Here is a 19,867-nt window from a genome sequence, read left to right as displayed (position 1 = left end):
AACACAGAGGCATTGGGCTGACTGAATGCTCAGCAAACAATGAACGCCCTTTCTCCTCCTGCATCTCTGTCTCTGTCTCTGTCTCTGTCTCACACACACACACACACACAGAAACAGGTTTCATGCTGACTTTTTGTGACATTATTTCCTCCATATATTATATCCTTTGCTTTCAACATTTGCATCAAGAACTGTAACGGATGGTCACACCATTGCCATTAATTTAGGTTGCTCTTCATACATTTAACCAGAGTCCACATCTACAAAAACGTTAGGCCCCCAAAGGCTAATGCATCTTGAGTTGTGCACCATTGCTCCATTAGCATTGCCCCATTTGTAGCCATAAGGATTTTTTTTCCCCGCTAAATAAAATCTATTTGACCATGATATTCCTCACAACTGTACTTTGTTATCACACTGACCTATAGCAAGTTGTTTCTCTGGTTGTCTCCCTTACATGACTGAGGGTAGGCACGGTTTGGGTTTTGAATCCCCAGTGCTATGCAGGATGTCAGCCTAGGACAGGTGCTTAGTGTTTCTCGAATGAAAGAAAGAATGAATAAATGAAATAGAAATGTGGATAGCACTTCTTCTGACTTAGAGAAGACTTGATATTATTATTTTTTTGGGAGGTACTGGAAATTGAACCTGGGACCTCATACATGGGAAGTCGGTACTCAGCCACATCTTAGAGAAGACTTAGAAACTCTTCAAAGGACAATTTAAGAGACTTCTGCTTTGGGGCAGAGGTGCGTGATACAAATCACAGAGGACAGTCATAAGCCTCCCTAGAGAATGACAGCTCAGGTCAATCACTCCAGGCTTTGCACTCTCGAGGACACCTTTTGGAGGAAAGCATTGTTCTGTCACAAGAACCATCTAAAAGACATTCTGGCTCAGCTCTATAGTCAGCCTGGAGGGGTATGGCTACCAGGTCTGCTTGCCCTGCCATGCCGGGCTGTGCCATGCTCATGTCTTCACAATGAAGGCCCAGAAGCCTGAGCTTTTGTATATGGAAGTGAACTGTAAATATTTGGAATTCCATTGTGGTTACCAAGCATATAATTGTGTGGCAATTACCATGAATTCACAAGATAATTCCAAGGTTATTTTTGTGTTCTTAACTTGTCTTATGCTGCCATACTATATAAACTAGTGTGATGGTTAGGCTATTGTTTCAACTTGACCAGGTAATTGTGCCCAGTTGTTTGGTCAAGCAAGCACTGGGCTAACTGTAATACAAGGGCATTTACAGACTTTAGTCACCATTGACTTTACTGCAGTGGTAAATCATAGATAGCTGATTACAATTACATCAATCAAGGAGATTGCCATTAGCAATAAGTGATGCTTTATCCAATCAGTTAAATGCCTTAAAAGGGGAAATGATTCCAGCATTGAGCGAGAATTTCTCAGCTCGTCTTTGGACAGCCAACGTCCCCCAGAACTCATCAAGAACCTTTACTGGACTTTCATCAGAGACCCTGGTTGAAGCCTGCCTGCGGAACCTGGACTTGTGCATCCCCACGGTTGTGTGAGAGACTCTTATAAAATGGCATACTGTTGTCAGATATCTCTTGTTGATTCTGTTTCCCTAGAGAACCCTGGATAATACAACTAGCAAAACCAAGATGAGGTCCAAATCAGTGAGAGAGGCAGGTGGGCATCTGGTTGCAGGATCCAGTTCAATGCTATGTACCTCAGCTCAAAAGCATGGCAGAATAGCTCACTTTCCAATAGAACATGATTCCTGGGCAGCAAATAGAAAGGCTGTTCTGAGGTTTCTTTCTCTCTATGAAGAAAGATTGCAGTTTTCCTTCCTCACAGTCCTACGGGTATTGCTGTGATGATTAAATGAGTACACAAAGACCTTGAAACTGTATCTGGCCCATAATAAGCACTCAATAATGTTAGCTATTATTATCACATATTAAACTAAATAATTTTGCAAATAAGATCAATTATTTCAAATAAGAAAATGGCAACCAACCAAGCAGTAAATCTTTACTTTAAAAGGGGAATTGAGAGGGTGTATGTGGCTCAGGTGATTGGGCTCCCAGCTACCATATGGGAGGTCCTGGTTCGATTCCCGGGGCCTCCTGGTGAAGGCAAGGTGGCCCGTGCTGCCATGGAGAGCTGATGGCAGACAGCGAGTGCAAACAACAAGGAAGGAAGGAGAATAAATAAATGAAATAAAAACAATACATCTTTAAAAAAAAAAAAAGGGAATTGAATTAGAAAACCTGGGCTTTGCTACCTATTAACTATAAACTATATGACCTTGGGCAGTTCATTTAACTTTGCTTGATCTCTGTTTTCTATTCTGTAAAATGGATGTAATAATCCCTGTCACCTCTATTTCTTGGGGTTATTGTGGAGACCAAATAAACTCGTGCATATTTAATCACAAAGCATTGTACAAATAGAGATATCATTAAATTTTGGTTTGTGTAATCTATTTTCTCTGATGCTGTACAATCCATTTCAGTTTGCCAAGGATAAAAAAAAAAATCAGAATTTAGAAATACCTATCAGAATTAAAAATACATATGTTCTTTGATCCAGCAATTCTACTTTTGGGAATATAGTCTAAAATATGCCTCAGACATGTACAAAATGATGTATATACAAACCACAGCATTATTTGTAATATGAAAAACTGGAAACAATCCCAAATCTACTAATAGAGGAAAGGGTAAGTAAACTATGGCACAACCATGCAATGGAATATTATGTAGCTTTAAAAAGAAATGAGTGTTCTCCCACTCCCCTACAATTGTTTCCATATCCTTTTTAAAAATTGGATCTGTATATAAAACATAAAGTTGCCATTTTAACTATCTTTAAGTGTACAACTCAGTGGCATTAATTACATTTACAATGTTGTGCCACTATAACTGCCTTCCATTAACAAACGTTTTCGAAGGCGGACTTGGCCCAGTGGTTAGGGCGTCTGTCTACCACATGGGAGGTCTGCGGTTCAAACCCCGGGCCTCCTTGACCCATGTAGAGCTGGCCCATGCGCTGTGCTGATGCGTGCAAGGAGTGCCCTGCCACGCAGGGTGTCCCCTGCGTAGGGGAGCCCCACATGCAAGGAGTGCACCCTGTAAGGAGAGCGGCCCAGCGCGAAAGAAAGTGCAGTCTGCCCAGGAATGGCGCCGCACACACGGAGAGCTGACACAACAAGATGATGCAACAAAAAGAAACACAGATTCCCATGCTGCTGACAACAGAAGCGGACAAAGAAGGCGACGCAGCAAAAAGACACAGAGAACAGACAACCGGGATGGGGGGGAGGGGGCGGAGATAAATAAATAAAGCTTTAAAAAAACACACAAACGTTTTCATCACCCCTAACAGAAACTCTGTACCCATTCACTGTGGCAGTTTGAGATTATTTATGAATCCCCAAAAAGGTAAGGATTATGTTTGTAAACTGATCTGTCCCTCTGGGCATAACACCCTTTGATTGTATTAGATTCAGCTGAGATGTCTTTGATCAAATCATTAAGATTAGGCTTTGATTTGACTACATCAATAGGGTGTAATTCAGGTTAAGTCCCCGCCCCCTTGATGGGTGGATATAAATGGGCACTCACTCAAGAAGACACAGAAGAAGATATACAGGGCGAGAGAGAGCTTGATAGATATGGCAGAGGAGAGAATTTTGATCCTGTGGCCCTGGCAAGAGAGATGATCGATTTGCCTGATAGTCTGCTGTGCTGAGAAAGCCCAAGAAGAAACATGCCCTATGCCAACCTGTAGCTGAGAGAGGGAAGCTGAACCCGCATAGAGATTGGCAACCATCTTGCTTCAACTCGTGGCAACTGACTTTGGTGAGAAAGCAACCTTGAGTTAGACTCTCTAGGATCTTTTAACTGCAAGATTTCACCCCAAATAAATACCCGTTATAAAAGCCAACAGATTTCTGGTACTTTGCATCAGTACCAGACTTTGGCTGACTAATACACTCATCATTCCCCCTCCCTCTGGTAATTTCTAAGTGACTTTTTTTTTTCATTTTTTTGTCTTTATTTATTTTTTTAATGTTACATTAAAAAAAATATGAGGTCCCCATATACCTCCCACCCCACTCCTTCCCCCATAACAATAACCTCCTCCATCATCATGAGACATTCATTGCACTTGGTGAATACATCTCTGAGCACTGCTGCACGTCATGGTCAGTTGTCCACACCATAGCCCACACTCTCCCACAGTCCACCCAGTGGACCATGCGAGGACATACAATGTCCGGTAACTGTCCTTGCAGCACCACCCAGGACAACTCCAACCCCCGAAAATGCCCCCACATCACATCTCTTCCTCCCACTCCCTACCCCCAGCAGCCTCTTTGTCTCAATGAATTTGCTTATTCTAGATATTTTATGTAAGTGGAGTCATGCATTATTTGTCCTTATGTGTCTGGCTTATTTCACTTAGCATACTGTTTTCAGGTTTTGTCTATTTTGTACTAGAACTTCATCTCTTTTATGGCTGAATAATAATGTTCCATTGTATTTATGTACCATATTTTGTTTATCCATCTGTTTGTTCATGGACACTTGGGTTGTTTCTACCTTTTAGCTTTTGTAAGTAATGGTGCTAAGAACATCAGTTTACAAGAATCTGTTTGAGTACCTGCTGCCAATTATTTGGGGCACATACAAAGGAATGAAATTGCTTGGTCACATGGTAATTCCATGTTTACTTGTTTGAAGAACCGCCAAAATGTTTTCCACAGGGCCTGTACCATGTTTTATTTCCATCAGCAAACATGAGGGTTGCAATTTCTCCACATTCTCACCAAGACTTATTTCCTGTTTATTTAATAGCAGCCATCTTAGAGGGTGTGAAATGGCATTTCATTGTGATTTGATTTGTATTTCCTTAATGACTAATGATGTTGAACATCTTTTCATGTGCTTGTTGGCCATTTCAATATCTTTTTTGGATAAATGTCTATTCAAGTCCTTGGTCCATTTTTTAATTGGGTTGTCATTTTGTTATTGAGTTGTAGGCATTCTATATATTCTGGATATTAAATATATATCTGGCATCAGATATATAATTTTGAAATATTTTCTTCCATTCTGTGGGTTATCTTTTCACTTTCTTGATTAATGCTCTTTGATGCACATAAATTCTTAGTTTTGAGGAACACCATTTTACCTATTTTTTTAAAAGATTTATTTCATTTATTTCTCTTCCCCTCCCCATTGTCTGCTCTCAGTGTCCACTCGCTGTGTATTCTTCTGCGTCCGCTTCGATTATCAGACGGCACTGGGAAATTGCATCTCTTTTTTGTTGTGTCATCTTGCTGCGTCAGATCTCCATGTGTGTGGCACCACTCCTGAGCAGGCTGCACTTTTTTCACGTGGGGTGGCTCTCCTTGTGGGGCACACTCCTTGCGCATGGGGCACCCCTATGTGGGGGCACCCCTGCATGGCATGGCAATCCTTCTGAGTAGCAGCAGTGCGCATGGACCAGCTCACCACATGGGTCAGGAGGTCCTGGGTATCAAACCCTAGACCCTCCATATGGTAGGCAGACACTCTATCAGTTGAGCCATGCCTCTTCCTATCTATTTTTAATTTAGTGTCATGTCTAAGAATCCATTGCCAAATACAACCTGAAGATTTCCTCCTATGTTTTCATCTAAGAGTTTTATGGTTTTAGCTCTTATATTCAGTTTGTTCATCTATCTTGAGTTCACTTCTGTATATAATATAAAATAGGGTTCAGTGTCATTCTTTTGCATGTGGATATACAGTTGTCCCAGCACCATTGCTGAAGAGGCTGTTCTTTCCCCACTGAGTGCACTTGGCACTCTTGTTAAAAATCATTTGGCTATAGATGTTAGAGTTTATCTCTGGACTTTCAAATTGCTTATACCAGTACCACACAGTTTTGAGTACAATAACTTTGTAGTAAATTTTGAAATTGGGAAATGTGAGATCCCTAACTTTGTTCTTTTCAAGATTGTTTTGCTATTTGAGGCACCTTGCAATTCCATATGAATTTATGAATTGACTTTTACATTTCTGCAAAAATGGCTGTTGGAATTTGTTTTTTAGAGAACATTAAAGGATATCCCTGAGATAGTTCCCTCGTCTATCTGCTTGTTGTCTGCTCATTGTGTCTGCTTGCTATGTCTGCTCATTGTCTCTTCTCATTGTTTCTGCTCATTGTCTGCTCTTCTTTAGGAGGCACTGAGAACTGAACCTGTGACCTCCCATGTGGGAGGTGGGTGCCCAACTGCTTGTGACACATCCACTCCTCAGCTGTTGGAATTTGGATTGGGATTGCATTGAATCTGTAGATGGTTTTGGGTAGTATTGATATCTTAACAATATTAAGTCTTTCAATCCTTGGGCATGGAATGTCTTTCCATTTCTTTAGGTCTTCTTTAATTTCTTACAGCAATTTTTGTCATTTTCAGTGTAAAAATCTTTTAGTTCCTTGATTAAATTTGTTCTTAGATATTGCACTCTGTAAGACACTATTTTCAACAGAATTGTTTTCTTCATTTCCTTTTAGATTGTTCATTGCTGGTTTATAAAAACACAACCGATTATTGTGTATTGCTCTTATACCCACAACTTTGCTGAATTCATTTGAGAGTGTTCTTAATGAACTGGTATGAAAAACTCTCCAGGGAAAAAGTAAGATTCAGAACATAAGTGATATGACCTTTTCCATATTTCTCATTGTTTATTTGGAAATCTGTGCTATCCAGGAAATCTGCGCCATTTCCATCCATACATTTCCTTTTTAAAATCCCTGACTATGCCATCATCATTCAGTGACCCATTCAGTGCTCACCGAGTGTTGGCCTAGCTCACAGCTGGTTACAAGCCAGTGGATAAGGGCGATATGCCAGGAAACAACCCTATCACTCGGGCAAGTGAATCCTCTCCAGGAATGAACTTCAGCTCCACTCTGGTGCCAGATCATTGACTTGCAGCCAATGTAAAGCACATTGGATAGCACAATGGTTAAACACATTGGCACACTGGATTTAGAACCTGACAGATCTGGGGTCACATCCTGGCTTCAACACCTGAGTGACCTTTAGCAAGTTGCTTAACATCTTTTAGCCTGAATTTCCTTATCTGAAAATGGGCATTATAACAGCATCTACATAATATATTGCATTATCATAAAGATTTATTGTGTATAACACTTAGTCAAGTGCCTGCCATAGAATAAAGGTGTGATACATTTCTATGTTAGTATCATATGTACTATAGTTATTTGCTGACCTCACTGTGTCCTCCAATAAATGAGATCTTTGACAGCAAGGACTTTGTTACTTTGCTTACATCCTCTGTGTTTAGTAGAGTCCTTGACGCAAAATAGATGTTCCGTAAATACCTGCTGAATTTACTTCTAGTTGATTCTTCTGAGGTAGCTATTTTTAATAGCTAAGGATGCAATCTGTACAGCAACATTACCTCTTTCTAAAAGACTCTGAAAGAGGAAAGCGGACTTGGCCCAATGGATAGGGCGTCCGTCTACCACATGGGAGGTCCGCAGTTCAAACCCTAGACCTCCTTGACCCATGTGGAGCTGGCCTGTGCACAGTGCTGATGCGCACAAGGAGTGCCGTGCCACACAGGGTGTCCCCCGCGTAGGGCAGCCCCACGTGCAAGGAGTGCACCCTGTAAGGAGAGCATGAAAGAAAGTGCAGCCTGCCCAAGAATGGTGCCGCACACACGGAGAGCTGACACAACAAGATGACGCAACAAAAAAGAAACACAGATTCCGGGTGCCGCTAATAAGGATAGAAACTGTCACAGAACATACAGCAAATGAACACAGCGAGCAGACAACTTGGGGGGATGAGGGGAGAAAAGAAAAAAAGATTCTGGAAGAGAAAGACCTTTAAACGGAAGGATGTGGTACAGAGCAATGGACCTACCTGTGTCTTCTCACAGCAGATGCTCTACCCTGCAGCATAACACCACAAGTGAGGCCGCCTGGCTCCCATTCTACAGGTTCCCCAAAGTCAAATTCCTCAAGAGACATCTGGGGATCATTTAGCCCTCCCTTGTTTTACAAATGAGGAAACTGAGAGGATCAGAATTCATGATCCTGACTCCCGGACCAGTGCTCTTCCCTGCAAATTTTCACTGGCTACCTTTGGAATGTGTGGGAATTTTAGAGGTTAGCTTTTTCTAGTAAAACATGAAAAAAATAGAAGACAAAAGATTATTGGTAGAAGCCTAGTCTTATCAAACTACCTTTCTAAATCAAAATCTAACAAGAATGCTTCAAGCCAAATGAAGGAAGCTCGAAATACTTCCTTTTCACTGGAGAATATAATTTTGCTTCAGCCACAATTTAAATTGATTTAGTTCTGAGCATCAGCACTTGAAATGTAGAGCATATTCTATTTTCGCCATGATACTTGTTTTGACAGTGATGCATTTCAGTTGACATAGTTGAAATACTTATGTAATAAATCTCTGCCTGAAAATTAATCATGTTTATAATATTCTGAGAATTAATAACACCCATTGCTCAAATCATTAACTTAAAAAAGGAGCTTCCAAAATCTGTTCTCGGCAGTAAGGGACCAGAAATAAATGAATGTTTGATAAAATAATCCAAGTAGCAGTTTAACAAGCGTAAACTTGAATGTGGCTGCAATAACACAGAACTATTGTTTAAGGGTTGGCAGAGGCTGATGAGGTTCTTATTTCAGTTACGAAGCAGGCATCCACATGCATAATGAACTGCTCCCTGAATTATTAATGTGTTGCTTATTTAGCCTCATCTGTCTAGAAGATAATGTATCCTAACTCTAATGAGTGATTGGTTTTGTACATAATTACAGTAGCAGCAGTAGCAGGGAAATGTGTGCCTTCAAAGAAGGAGTTCTAAAAATAAAGTCATCACATAAACTCTGTTGTTGCATTCTATCAAAATCAAACCCGAAGCATTTGAATTCATAATAAATTACAGGAGGCAGAATCATTATTAACATCATAATTTAACACAAAAGGTTTTACTTAATCATTCATTACAGATCATGTGCTGTTAAAATGCTTATAAATGACTTGGGTTGTTTTAAGATGTTTGCAAAGATGGTCCCTTTTGGTCATTCACTGACTGTGGCATTGAGAGTTTGGAAAGAGAAAGGAGGAATGAAAACTGATAGAGAAGGATAATAATTCATGCCAATACAGGCAGACCTTTAACTAAAAGTTAAAAAGTTGTTAAGTGATCCCTTTTCTTATATAGAACATGCATGTCTCAGACTTATCAGATCTCATTTATACCTTCAAGCAATTGTTTATGGAGGACATTCGATCAGAAGCTTATTCATCTGGTCCACCCAGGTCTAAATAATAGTTCTTTGCCACCTGTTTCTGATGTAGCACAACAGCTCTTTCTAGAGTCCAGGGAAGTTTTGCTTTTCCCTTGCATAGTATATTATTAAAGGAATAGGCTCAAGCTGGAGGCATTTTATAGGCATTAGATCTGTATGTGCTCTGTTCAAACTTGTCTAGAAAACTTCAATTTAGTTGTAAGTAGTAGTGTGTGTATATGTCCATGCTTCTTTTAAAAAATTACCCACTCACTTCTATCATATGTGCACACGTGCACACACATACACACACAGTGGCACCAGGGCGAGAACATCCATTTCACTTTCTAAAACCCAAAGCCCTTTCAATTTGTCCCTACATCCGAAAACATGCACAGGCTCTCTTCAGTGATTGTAGAGACATTTGAATTATTGAAGATCATACTGCTTCCCTCTTACGTGCAGGCATTTCCTAAAAGTGTTTAAGACTCTTGATCACAGGAGAATTCCCATATGTTGCCTGTAGCTAGAAATGAAAGTTATATACAAGATTGGGGAAAATAGTAGGGTGCTTTTAATTCAAAGTACAATTTCTGCTTACAACCTTCTGAAGCAACATACTTATATGCAGCAAATTGTTTTTGGAAGTCTTGTATTGAATACTAACTCAGCTTGCAGCTTCCTTTTAGACATGGCATGGAGTTAGGTTCACCAAGATAGAAGAGCTCAAGGTTTACTGCTGTCCCTTCCTAGGGTACTGAACTTGGGGTCCCATAGGTCTCTATGGTAAGGGTAGCGGCCACAGACCTGTGATAGTCTCAGCAAGGTCCTGGGACCTAATTAACAGGGATCTGTTTCTCCTGCCCAATCCAACTCTGCTTTTCTTCTTAATAAGCAAAGAGACAAAGGGGATGACTGTAGGCAAGGCCCTTGCTGGTATTTCACAGAACAAGTGGACTGAGAAGGAGGAGGAGGTGGCGGCCTAAGCCCCATAGGACAGGTAGGGTATACCCTTCTGAGTGCACGCTGAGCTTCTGCCAAGGAAGGTGATCCTGGGGACCCTAAGCAGAGTCGAACAAGGCTTCTTTAAACCCAGAGGCGTCTCCTGGATCTGAAGAGGTTCAACAGAAAGGCAGGAGATGCTGCCCTAAAAAGGTATCTCTGGGTCACCTTGGTAGGAGTGCTTTTAAACATAGGAATTCCTCTCTTAACTATCTGATATATTTGCATTTCAAGTAGTTTCATGTTCTAAAAGAGCATCTGTAGCCAGAGAGCCCCAATATGCTCTCATAACTCACCCACAATGAGGATCACCTTGTCCTCTTAAGCTTTGCTGTCCTTCCCCATGACTAATCTAGCTTGCTCAGCCGAGCAGCCATTTACCTCACATAGGAATGTACTCTGTTACCCAGACCAGGGCTTTTGATGGTGGTAAACTTCAAAAAGCCCCAGGACTGTTAGCCATGCTGCGGCAGCCACCCCAAGGATGGGGCTAGTGGTGAGGTGGGAGATGGAGCAGTGGAAAGAGGCAGAGCACGAGGGGCTTCATTAACCAAGCAGGGAAGTTGGGATTTTCCTGCAGATGACAGGAGTCATTGAAAAGCTGTAAGCAGGGGAGCTCCGAGCTCAGATTTGCCTTTTGTCTTGAGTACCTTGACTGCAGCATGTGTTTGGAGTGAGAGGATAGACCAGAGGCAGGGAATCTTAGTAAGGAGCTATTATAACACTCGGCATGAGAGATGATGAAGCCAAAACTAAGGCAGTATTAGTATGTAGAGAGAAGAAGCTAGATTTGAGGCACTTGCAGGGATAGAATGACAGGGTTGCTGATTGAATTTGGATGTGGCGAGTGTCTTCTCAGCCTCTGGCCTGATTCTCCAAGAGGAAGAATAGCAGGGTGGGAAGAGAGGGATGAATGCAGTTTGGGTCATTTGACTCTGGGGGCTCAAAACAGAGAAGTTCTGTGGAATATTGGCTCTAGGAGTTGGAAGTTCAGAAAAGAGGTCTGTCCTAGAGAAAGACTGGTTTTGTCAGAAATAGCTGCATATTGAAGCAGTGGGTACAGATGTACTTGGCCAGGAAAGTGATTTGAGAAGAGAGCTGAAGGGGACATTCAAACAGGTCTACCCCCTGCAAAGCCCATGCTCCTTCTTCACAGTCCACATAGTGCTGCTTCTTTCGAGGGCCTTCTTCCCTTTTTCTGACCAATACAGTCATAAAACCTTCCTGGAACCCATTTCAGAAAGGTTAAGTGATTTGCCTGAGGGAATTTCTTCTTTCTATACTCAAAGAGCCCAGCACAGAGCAAGAGCTCAGTAAGTAGCAGTCAAGTGTTGCAGAACACAGCGGACAATCAGGAAGCATCTGTTGCTTACCGGCACTGACAGGGCTTCCACACGGCTCACTTCCTTCTCTTTCTTTGGAACAAAGGAGGGCACTTCAAAGGTGCTCATACCGCAATCCAGATGGCCGTTTGTCAGATATAAGGCGAGCTGAGTCAGGGCCAGCTGGTCACTATAGGACAGGTCGAGATCTGTTGCCCACACCTGATTAAAATAGGAGCCACAGAAGTGAGAGTAACATGAGCAAATTGGAGAGAAAGCCCCAAATTACCCCTAACCTGACCAAAGCTATCAGAGCAAACTAAACCAGTGAGCATGTGACTTAAAGGAGTTGAGATTTTTGCTTCTGTTTCTATACCATTAAATTGAGGGATAAAGCCTCTAAACTGATTCTTTTTTTTTTTTGTCTTTATTTTTTTAATGTTACATTAAAAAATATGAGGTCCCCATATACTCCCCACCCCCCTCACCCCACTCCTCCCATAACAACAACCTCCTCCATCATCATGGGACATTCACTGCACTTGGGGAATACATCTCTGAGCACTGCTGCATCACATGGTCAATGGTCCACATTATAGTTTACACTCTCCCCCAGGCCACCCAGTGGGCCATGGGAGGACATACAATGTCCAGTAACTGTCCGCGCAGTACCACCCAGGACAACTCCAAGTCCTGAAAATGCCCCTACATCACGTTTCTACTTCCCACTCCCTACCCTCAGCAGCTACCATGGCCGCTTTCTCCAAATCAATGCTACATTTTCTTTGATTACTAATCACAATAGTTCACGAATAGAATATCAGTAAGTCCACTCTAATCCATACTCCATTCCTCCATCCTGTGGACCCTGGAATGGTTGTGCCCACTTCACATCTATATCAAGAGGGGGCTTAGATTCCACATGGATAATGGATGCAATTCTCCTGCTTTTAGTTGTAGGCACTCTTGACTCTCTGGTGTGGTGGTTGACTTTCTTCACCTCCATGTTAGCTGATTGGGGTAAGTCCAATAAACCAGAGTGTAGGAGTTGCTAGTCTGTTGAGGCTCAGGGCCTGGCTATCACATGGACAGTCCAGAGATTCAGGTCCCCTGGGTATACACTAAACCCCAGTACCAACCACAGGTCCGGTAAAAGTAACAGAAGAGGCTTGTGAACAAAGATCACATATGAGTCCAGCTCTATCACACAGAAACACAAACTCCAAAGAAGGGCCAACTGACATGGCACTGAACTCCATCTGCCATGACCATAGAACCTGTGGGTCTCTGTAGCCCTCAGAAGAACCAATACCTGGGGTTTTATCTACTTTATCTGTCTCCAGGACTCTGCTGAGGTGTGCATAAGGGCGACCCCTCTGATAACCTCCTAGCTCTTTTTTGGAGACTCATAGCTATATAAACTCATTTGTCCTTTCCATTTCCTCCTTTTATTCAGGCCAAAAAGCATTTTTAACTCCTGATATTATATGTAGGCTGAGATATTCTGCTGGTCTGAGTTGACCCTTTTATTCAAGGTCATTTTCTAGTTACATCATCAGCTGGTACTTGGTAGTAATCCCTCGGTGCCAGGGAGGCTCATTCCCGGGAGTCATGTCCCATACTGGGGGGAAGGCAATGCATTTACGTGCTGAGTTTGGCTTCAAGACTGACCACATTTGAGCAACATGGAGTTTCTCAGAAGTTAACTGTTAGGCACCCTGCAGCTCTAGGCCTTGTTCTTATTTCAGGCGCACAGGTTCACAAGCATGGGCATTAGTATCAAGGGCTCATTATTGGACCATCCTTTTTTTTTGGTCTTTGTCGTTGCACTTGGGACATTGTTGCTGTTCCATTAGGGAATGTGATAGAGCTCCCCTGGCTAGGAACTCAGCACTCCCTCAGTTGTCATTTTTAACTGTAACCATTATGATAAACTGATTATAATTCAAAAGATTCTAGGTTCTTGTGGGAAACTGCAGAAAGAAAATACCTGGTCAAGATAATCTAACAGAGAGGTCCAGTCCTAAAAGGCTGGCATTGACTTTGATTTTTCTGCCTGTGGTTTGGCATTTCTAAAGTGGCCAGTGCAATGTTTTCTACTGAGAATGAGCCTGGACAGATGCTTCAGAAGGTGGGGAACTAAAGTGGAACAGAAAGAGGGGGAGCTGAGTCTGATAGCATGAATAAATACGAGGAAAGCGCAGTTTGGCCTGAGTTTGGAAATAGCAGTGACTGCCTCTCTGGGAATGTCAATAAGATACTTTAAGGAAACTTGCAGTGGCCTGTAAGTCTTAGCTCTACCACCATTTTACTATGAGAGTACAGGAAAGTCACTTCATCATTTTGTCATAGCATCCACAACTGTCGGACCAGAAGGAAACAACGCTGCAATAAAAATGGAAGTGCTTTGAAAAATAGATAGTTGTAAACTGTAAGATATAAGCTAGCAGACAATTGAGTAATGTCCACTAATTCTTTTGACCAATATTCACTGAGCATCTATTATGTCCTATTATGAGCAAAAGTGGGTCACATGCTATCTCTCGCCCCTCCTGTGGCAGACATTCTTCATTGTCCTTATCAATTCAACCCCCCCCCCCGCACTGAACCCCGAAGCACTCCTCAGAATGCTTGCCAGTTCAATGCTTAAGGCATATCCTAGATTAGGCATTGGATATGCTAGGTACTATTACCTCTGACTAGGTAAATAGGCATGGTTCTTGCCATTGAAAAGGAGACAACAGATGCATGCCTATTCAATTAATTACAACACAATGTAAAATCTAATATAATAAAGAAATGTAACAGAGTACTCGTAAAGCAGAAACGAAGGACAGACTGGGTTTGCTAGGGAAGTCAGGGCTACTTCATGGAGAAGGTGACATATGAGCTTTAATGCAACCAAACACGATATCTCTCATTTATTTAGTACCTACAATGTACCAGGTGCTTTACCATCAACATCTCAGATATTTATAACCCAGAAAATATCATTTCCACATCACAGATGAAGAAACAGAGGCTCAGAGAGGTGCCCAAGTCCCTATAGCCAGGAAGTGAGGGTGGTGCAACTTGAATCCAGTTCTGCCTGGCCATGAAGTGCACCTTTTTCCCATTCCTTGGTGGAAGAGAAATAACTGATCCTGGCCCCGCCAATGCTCAACCTGTACCAATTTCCCAAAGATAAGAAATTAAATATGTGGAAGACCAAAACACGTTCTTGTTTAATATAATCCATGCCATGGCAATGTCTTGCAGAGAAAACATGAAGTATTGTATTTCTGGAGTATGCTGTAATTAGCAGTAATGCATTTTCACTGTAGGAAGTTGGAAACTAACACATTTTCATGAAGACTTGATTAAATATTTTTCCCTCTTAGAAGGCCTACATGTGCCCCACACACCAACTCGGTATGTTAAAATACATAATACATCTGCCCTAGTGTGGACTCCTCTCAAACAAATCTAGCAGTGAGTGACTTGAGTAAGCATTGAATGTAAATGGCATCATTATAAGGATATTAAGGGGTCAAGCTGTCAAGGCCCCTTGCTAAACTGAAGCTAATTTCAGGAGTCATATTCTCACAGTAATGCCCTTGTATAATAGCAAATAAATCACATTTGCAACAATTGTTAAAAACTAACTGCCAAGTATCTGTTGCAGTAGTAAATATCCTATTTGTCAACTTAAATATTTCCTGCTGCATGGAATAAAATGCAAATCAGATGGGAACAGCTACTTTCCCTTAAAACAAGAAAGTGAACGTATTGTTCTTCCACATTTGATTCAAATTCAGGCACTTTTTTCCTCCAGAGCTTCTATTTAGAGGCGACAGTACCCTTGATAAAAGGGAAATGTATGTGACAAATATTATTATTTATGTTAATGATAGTAATATTTTGGTGATAAGAATTTTAATAGTAAGGCTGCACCGTGTAGGGAAAAGAGTGAGAACCAAGGAGTTAGAGTGCCTGTATCTGGTCCTTACAAGCAATGTAACCTCGGGTGACTTTTTAAAACGCTTGTGTCAATCTCAGTTTCCTTAAGTGTGAGAGGAACGGATGATAATACCTACTACTTAGGGGTTTGAAAACATAATAAAATAAATGCACGTAAAAGAGCCTTATACAGTGTAAAATTCAATACAAATGTTAATTGTGATTATTAAACATTTCCTTTAAGAGAATTAGAATCTAAGGAGGCACATTTTCAATTGTCTATGTAGATATGAGATTGTTCCATTTTTTATACAATACAACATTTCCAAATTTAATTTTATTATTTTAAACAAGAGGTACCAGAATTGAGCCTGGGACCTTGTACATGGGAAGCAAGTGCTCACCACTGAGCCACACCTACTCTCCAGATTGTTCCATTTAATCACCGTTTTCCCCATACGTCATTGTGTTCAGGCTCACAACAACTCAAATAGTTGGTTAGGTTGGAGTCATATCCCCATTTTACCGAAGGGGATATTGAGTCGCAAATAGAAGATTCATGGTTTGCCTAAGATCATAGATTACATGACCAGAACTCTGATCTTTTTAGAACAGGGGTACTTTTGTTTCTCAAGGCTGTTCTAACCCTTTGGTTCACAAAGGGAATAGGAAAACAAATTTCCTTAAGCCTTTTTTCTCAACAGCAGGCTTGCTGGTATTGCTCAGATAATTGTTCTGCTCTCCATCTGGTTTTTCCATTGAAGATGCTGCCTGAGGCATGCTTGTTTTGTGTAAAGGGGCTCCTACCACTCTCTCCTCCCCAACTGTCAGCCCTTTAAGGGAGGCTGCAGAGTCTTTGTCTTTCCACAGCACCCAAAGTCTGGGGCAGGACTTGGCATGCAGCAGGGCACATCAGTGGTGTGCATCTCTAATACTTTATAGCGAATGCCTCTGCAACTTTTCAGGACCAGGTTCTAGGTGGATCTCTTGAAGCTGGTTTCAGATTCAGATCCAGCAAATATTCACTGAGCACCTCCTCTGTGCTCATACTTCCACACATATTATCTTATTTAATCTTATTCTTGGTTTTGGCCTTTTGTGTTAACCTAACCTAAGCATTGCAGACTCCCATCATCATTTAGATGGGCAATGATGGTGGCTGTTCCAAAGGCAGGACAAATGGGGGTGGAGAGAAGTGGGTGGATTTAAAAATGTTTAGGAGGTGACTTTGACATGATTTGCAGGACTCGTAATGCCTTGCTTGACAGGTTAACTGATTAGATGTAAAAGTGAGGGGGAAACGGATGTGGCTCAACCAATTGGGCTCCCGTTTACCATACAGGAGGTCCAGGGTTTGATGCACAGGGCCTCCTGGTGAGGGCAAGCTGGCCCCCGTGGAATGCTGGCCCACTCGGAAATATGGCCCCACGCAGGAGTGCCGCTCTGCATGGGAATGTCGCTCCGCACAGGAAAGCCGCCCTGTGCAGGAGTGCTGGCCGATGTGGAGAGCTGGCACAGCAAGATGATGCAACAAGAGACACAGAGGAGAGACGATAAGAACAGGGGAGCTGAGGTGGCAAGAGAGTAGTCACCTCTCTCTCACTCTGGAAGTTCCCAGTATCAGTTCCGGAGCTGCCTAATGAGAATACAAGCAGACACAGAAGAACACACAGAGAATGGACACAGAGAGCAGACAAAAGGGAGAATGGAGGGGAATAAATAAAATAAATCTTTAAAAAAATGTGAGGGAAAATCATTACTGAAGGTTGGAGCTGGAGAGACCCTTAAAAATCATCTACTACAATGATTACTTTATAAATAGAACAAACTCTGGTGTGAGAAGTCAAGTGGTTTGCCCTAGGTTACAGACCCAGGTATCAGAGGGGTTGGACAAGAACCTAAGAAGTCTCAGCTCCCAATCATAAATCACTTGTTGATAGCTGTTTGACTGATTAATGATGTGGAATCTAAGCCCCTCTTGATATAGAGGGGGAGTGGACATAACCATCCCAGGGTCCACAGGCTGGAGGAATAGAGTATGGATTAGAGTGGACTTACTGATATTCTCTTCTGGAACTATTGTGATTAGTAACGGAAGAAATTGTAGCATTGATGTGGAGAAAGTGGCCACAGTAGCTGCTGAGGGTAGGGAGAGGGAAGAAGAGATATGATGTGGGGGCATTTTTAGGACTTGGAGTTGTCCTGGGTGGTACTGCAGGGACAGATGCTGGACATTGTATGTCCTGCCAGGGCCCACTGGGAGGATTGGGGGAGAGTATAAACTATGATGTAAACCACTATCCATGTGGTGCAGCAGTGCTCCAAAATGTATTCACCAAATGCAATGAATGTGCCACGATGATGAAAGAGGTTGTTGATGTGGGAGGAGTGGGGTGAGGGGTTGGGAGGTATATGGGGACCTCATATTTTTTGAATGTAACATAAAAAAACAAAGAAGAAAAAAAAATCAATTTGTTAAAAATGGCTAGATTACTAGAGAGATTTAGATCAAGGCCCTAAGAAAGAAGCATAAGCAACACAAAAAATTTCATCTTACCATTACCTGTAATATTGAAAAACTGCAATTGTCCAACATTTGGGCATTGAGTAAGAAAACTATGACACATCCAAGTGATGAGATGTCTATAATATTATCATTAAAGACGATGACTGTTAATTCATTTGATGATTAAGGAAGATGCATAAAATAGCAAAAAGAGGCTATAAAATTAGATAAGCAATATGACTTCAGCTTTGCAAAAATAATGTTATACATAGAAAAGACTGGGTTAGAATATAACAAAATGTTAATGCTAGTCTTAGCAGAATTACCTTAAGTGCAATTATATACAGGCTAGCATGTATATTCTAGATTTGCACTATCTAATATGGTAGCCACTAGGCACATTAGTTATTGTGCACTTGAAATGTAGCTGGTCCAAATGGAGATGTGCTGTAAATGTAAAATACACCAGATTTCAAAGACGAGATGCAAAAAGGAGTGTAAAATATCACATTAATATTTTTTGTGTTGATTTCACATTGAACTAACAACATTTTGGTTATGTTAGGTTAATCAAAACATTATTAAAATTAGTTCCACCTATTTCTTTTTCCTTTTTTAAATAAAGCTGCCAAAAAATTAAAAATTACATTGCATTTGGAACTTACATGATATTTCTATTGGATTGGTTACAAAAAGTCCATTGCAACTGCTGCAAAGGGGGAGGGCCAGTGGGAGTGGGTAGGAGAAATGTTGGAGGGACCACAGCTTTCCATGGCCCTGACTGGTACTGCACTGACAGCAAGGCTCACAGCAGCTGCTGGGGAACACCTGGGGCAAAATGGGCAGAACATAATGAAACTGCACCCTCATCAACCTTTTTTTTTAACCTTTTCATATTATTTGGAAATAATTTCAAACTTAAAGAAAAGTTATAATAAGAAGGCTAGTACATAGAACACCCATATAACCTTTACCCATTTTCACCTACTTTTAATATTTTGCCCCATTTGCTCTATCATTTAAGCACTTCCTCTCTCTCATATATATATGCATATATGCCTATGTATGTATATGAATATATATATATCCATGTATATATATATATATGCATGTTTTTTCTGAACCCTTTGATAATGAAGTTCCATAAGTTCATCATGTATGCAACTTTACTCTCAAGTCGTGCAAAAATAAATGTGTGTGTGTGTGTATTCACAATATGTCCTTTTTATTATAGGGAATTAAATAATCTGCCACTTACTGAACATTTACTATAAATTACATTTTCTTTTTTTTTAAATTTTTTGAAATATTTTTATTTTTAAAGAAGCATATGGGAATCCCCTCCTTAACCTTTAAACAAACTTGTAAGAACCAGAAACAGGGTCAGGCAGAGGGGAGCTTGCCCAGAATTGTTGTGTTTCTGGGTTCTAGATCCTGTTTGGGCTGCAAACTTTGAGATGAAAAGACAATAGCATGCTTTTGTGTGTGGAGGAGTGGGAGAGAGGCCCAATATTGAGTCCTTTCTGCCTCAGGTATTCTATGTGGATGGAGGCCACCTGCTCTTCCCTACTTCTTCAGTCTCTGCCCATGACAGACAGGATGGATGGGTGGCAGAGCATACAGATGTGGGCAGATATCTCCAGACCTAGACTCTGTGACCATCTCCAATGAAAGTACATTGCTGATACAAAGTGTTTGGTCTTGCCAACCTTATAGATCAAATAACATTAATGGAAGAATCACAGAATTTTAGAGCTTTCGGAAACCATAGATGTTTTGCAG

The 19,867-nt window shown here is 41.3% G+C and overlaps 1 protein-coding gene across 2 annotated transcripts in view; it reads right to left on the bottom strand.

The window, feature by feature from the left end:
- The window catches only part of IQCH (IQ motif containing H), a 310,616-nt gene that overhangs the window by 25,788 nt on the left and 264,961 nt on the right, over window positions 1-19,867 (bottom strand). For both annotated transcript variants that reach the window (XM_058294384.2, XM_058294385.2), the window contains exon 18: window positions 11,692-11,862. In XM_058294384.2, the coding sequence (XP_058150367.1) occupies window positions 11,692-11,862 (171 nt within the window). The remainder of the gene's footprint in view (window positions 1-11,691; window positions 11,863-19,867) is intronic.

Source organism: Dasypus novemcinctus, chromosome 3 (genome assembly GCF_030445035.2).
Source record: "Dasypus novemcinctus isolate mDasNov1 chromosome 3, mDasNov1.1.hap2, whole genome shotgun sequence".
NCBI lineage: Eukaryota > Metazoa > Chordata > Mammalia > Cingulata > Dasypodidae > Dasypus > Dasypus novemcinctus.
Note: the sequence above shows the minus strand (reverse complement) of the source record. Positions and strands in the feature narration are given on the sequence as shown.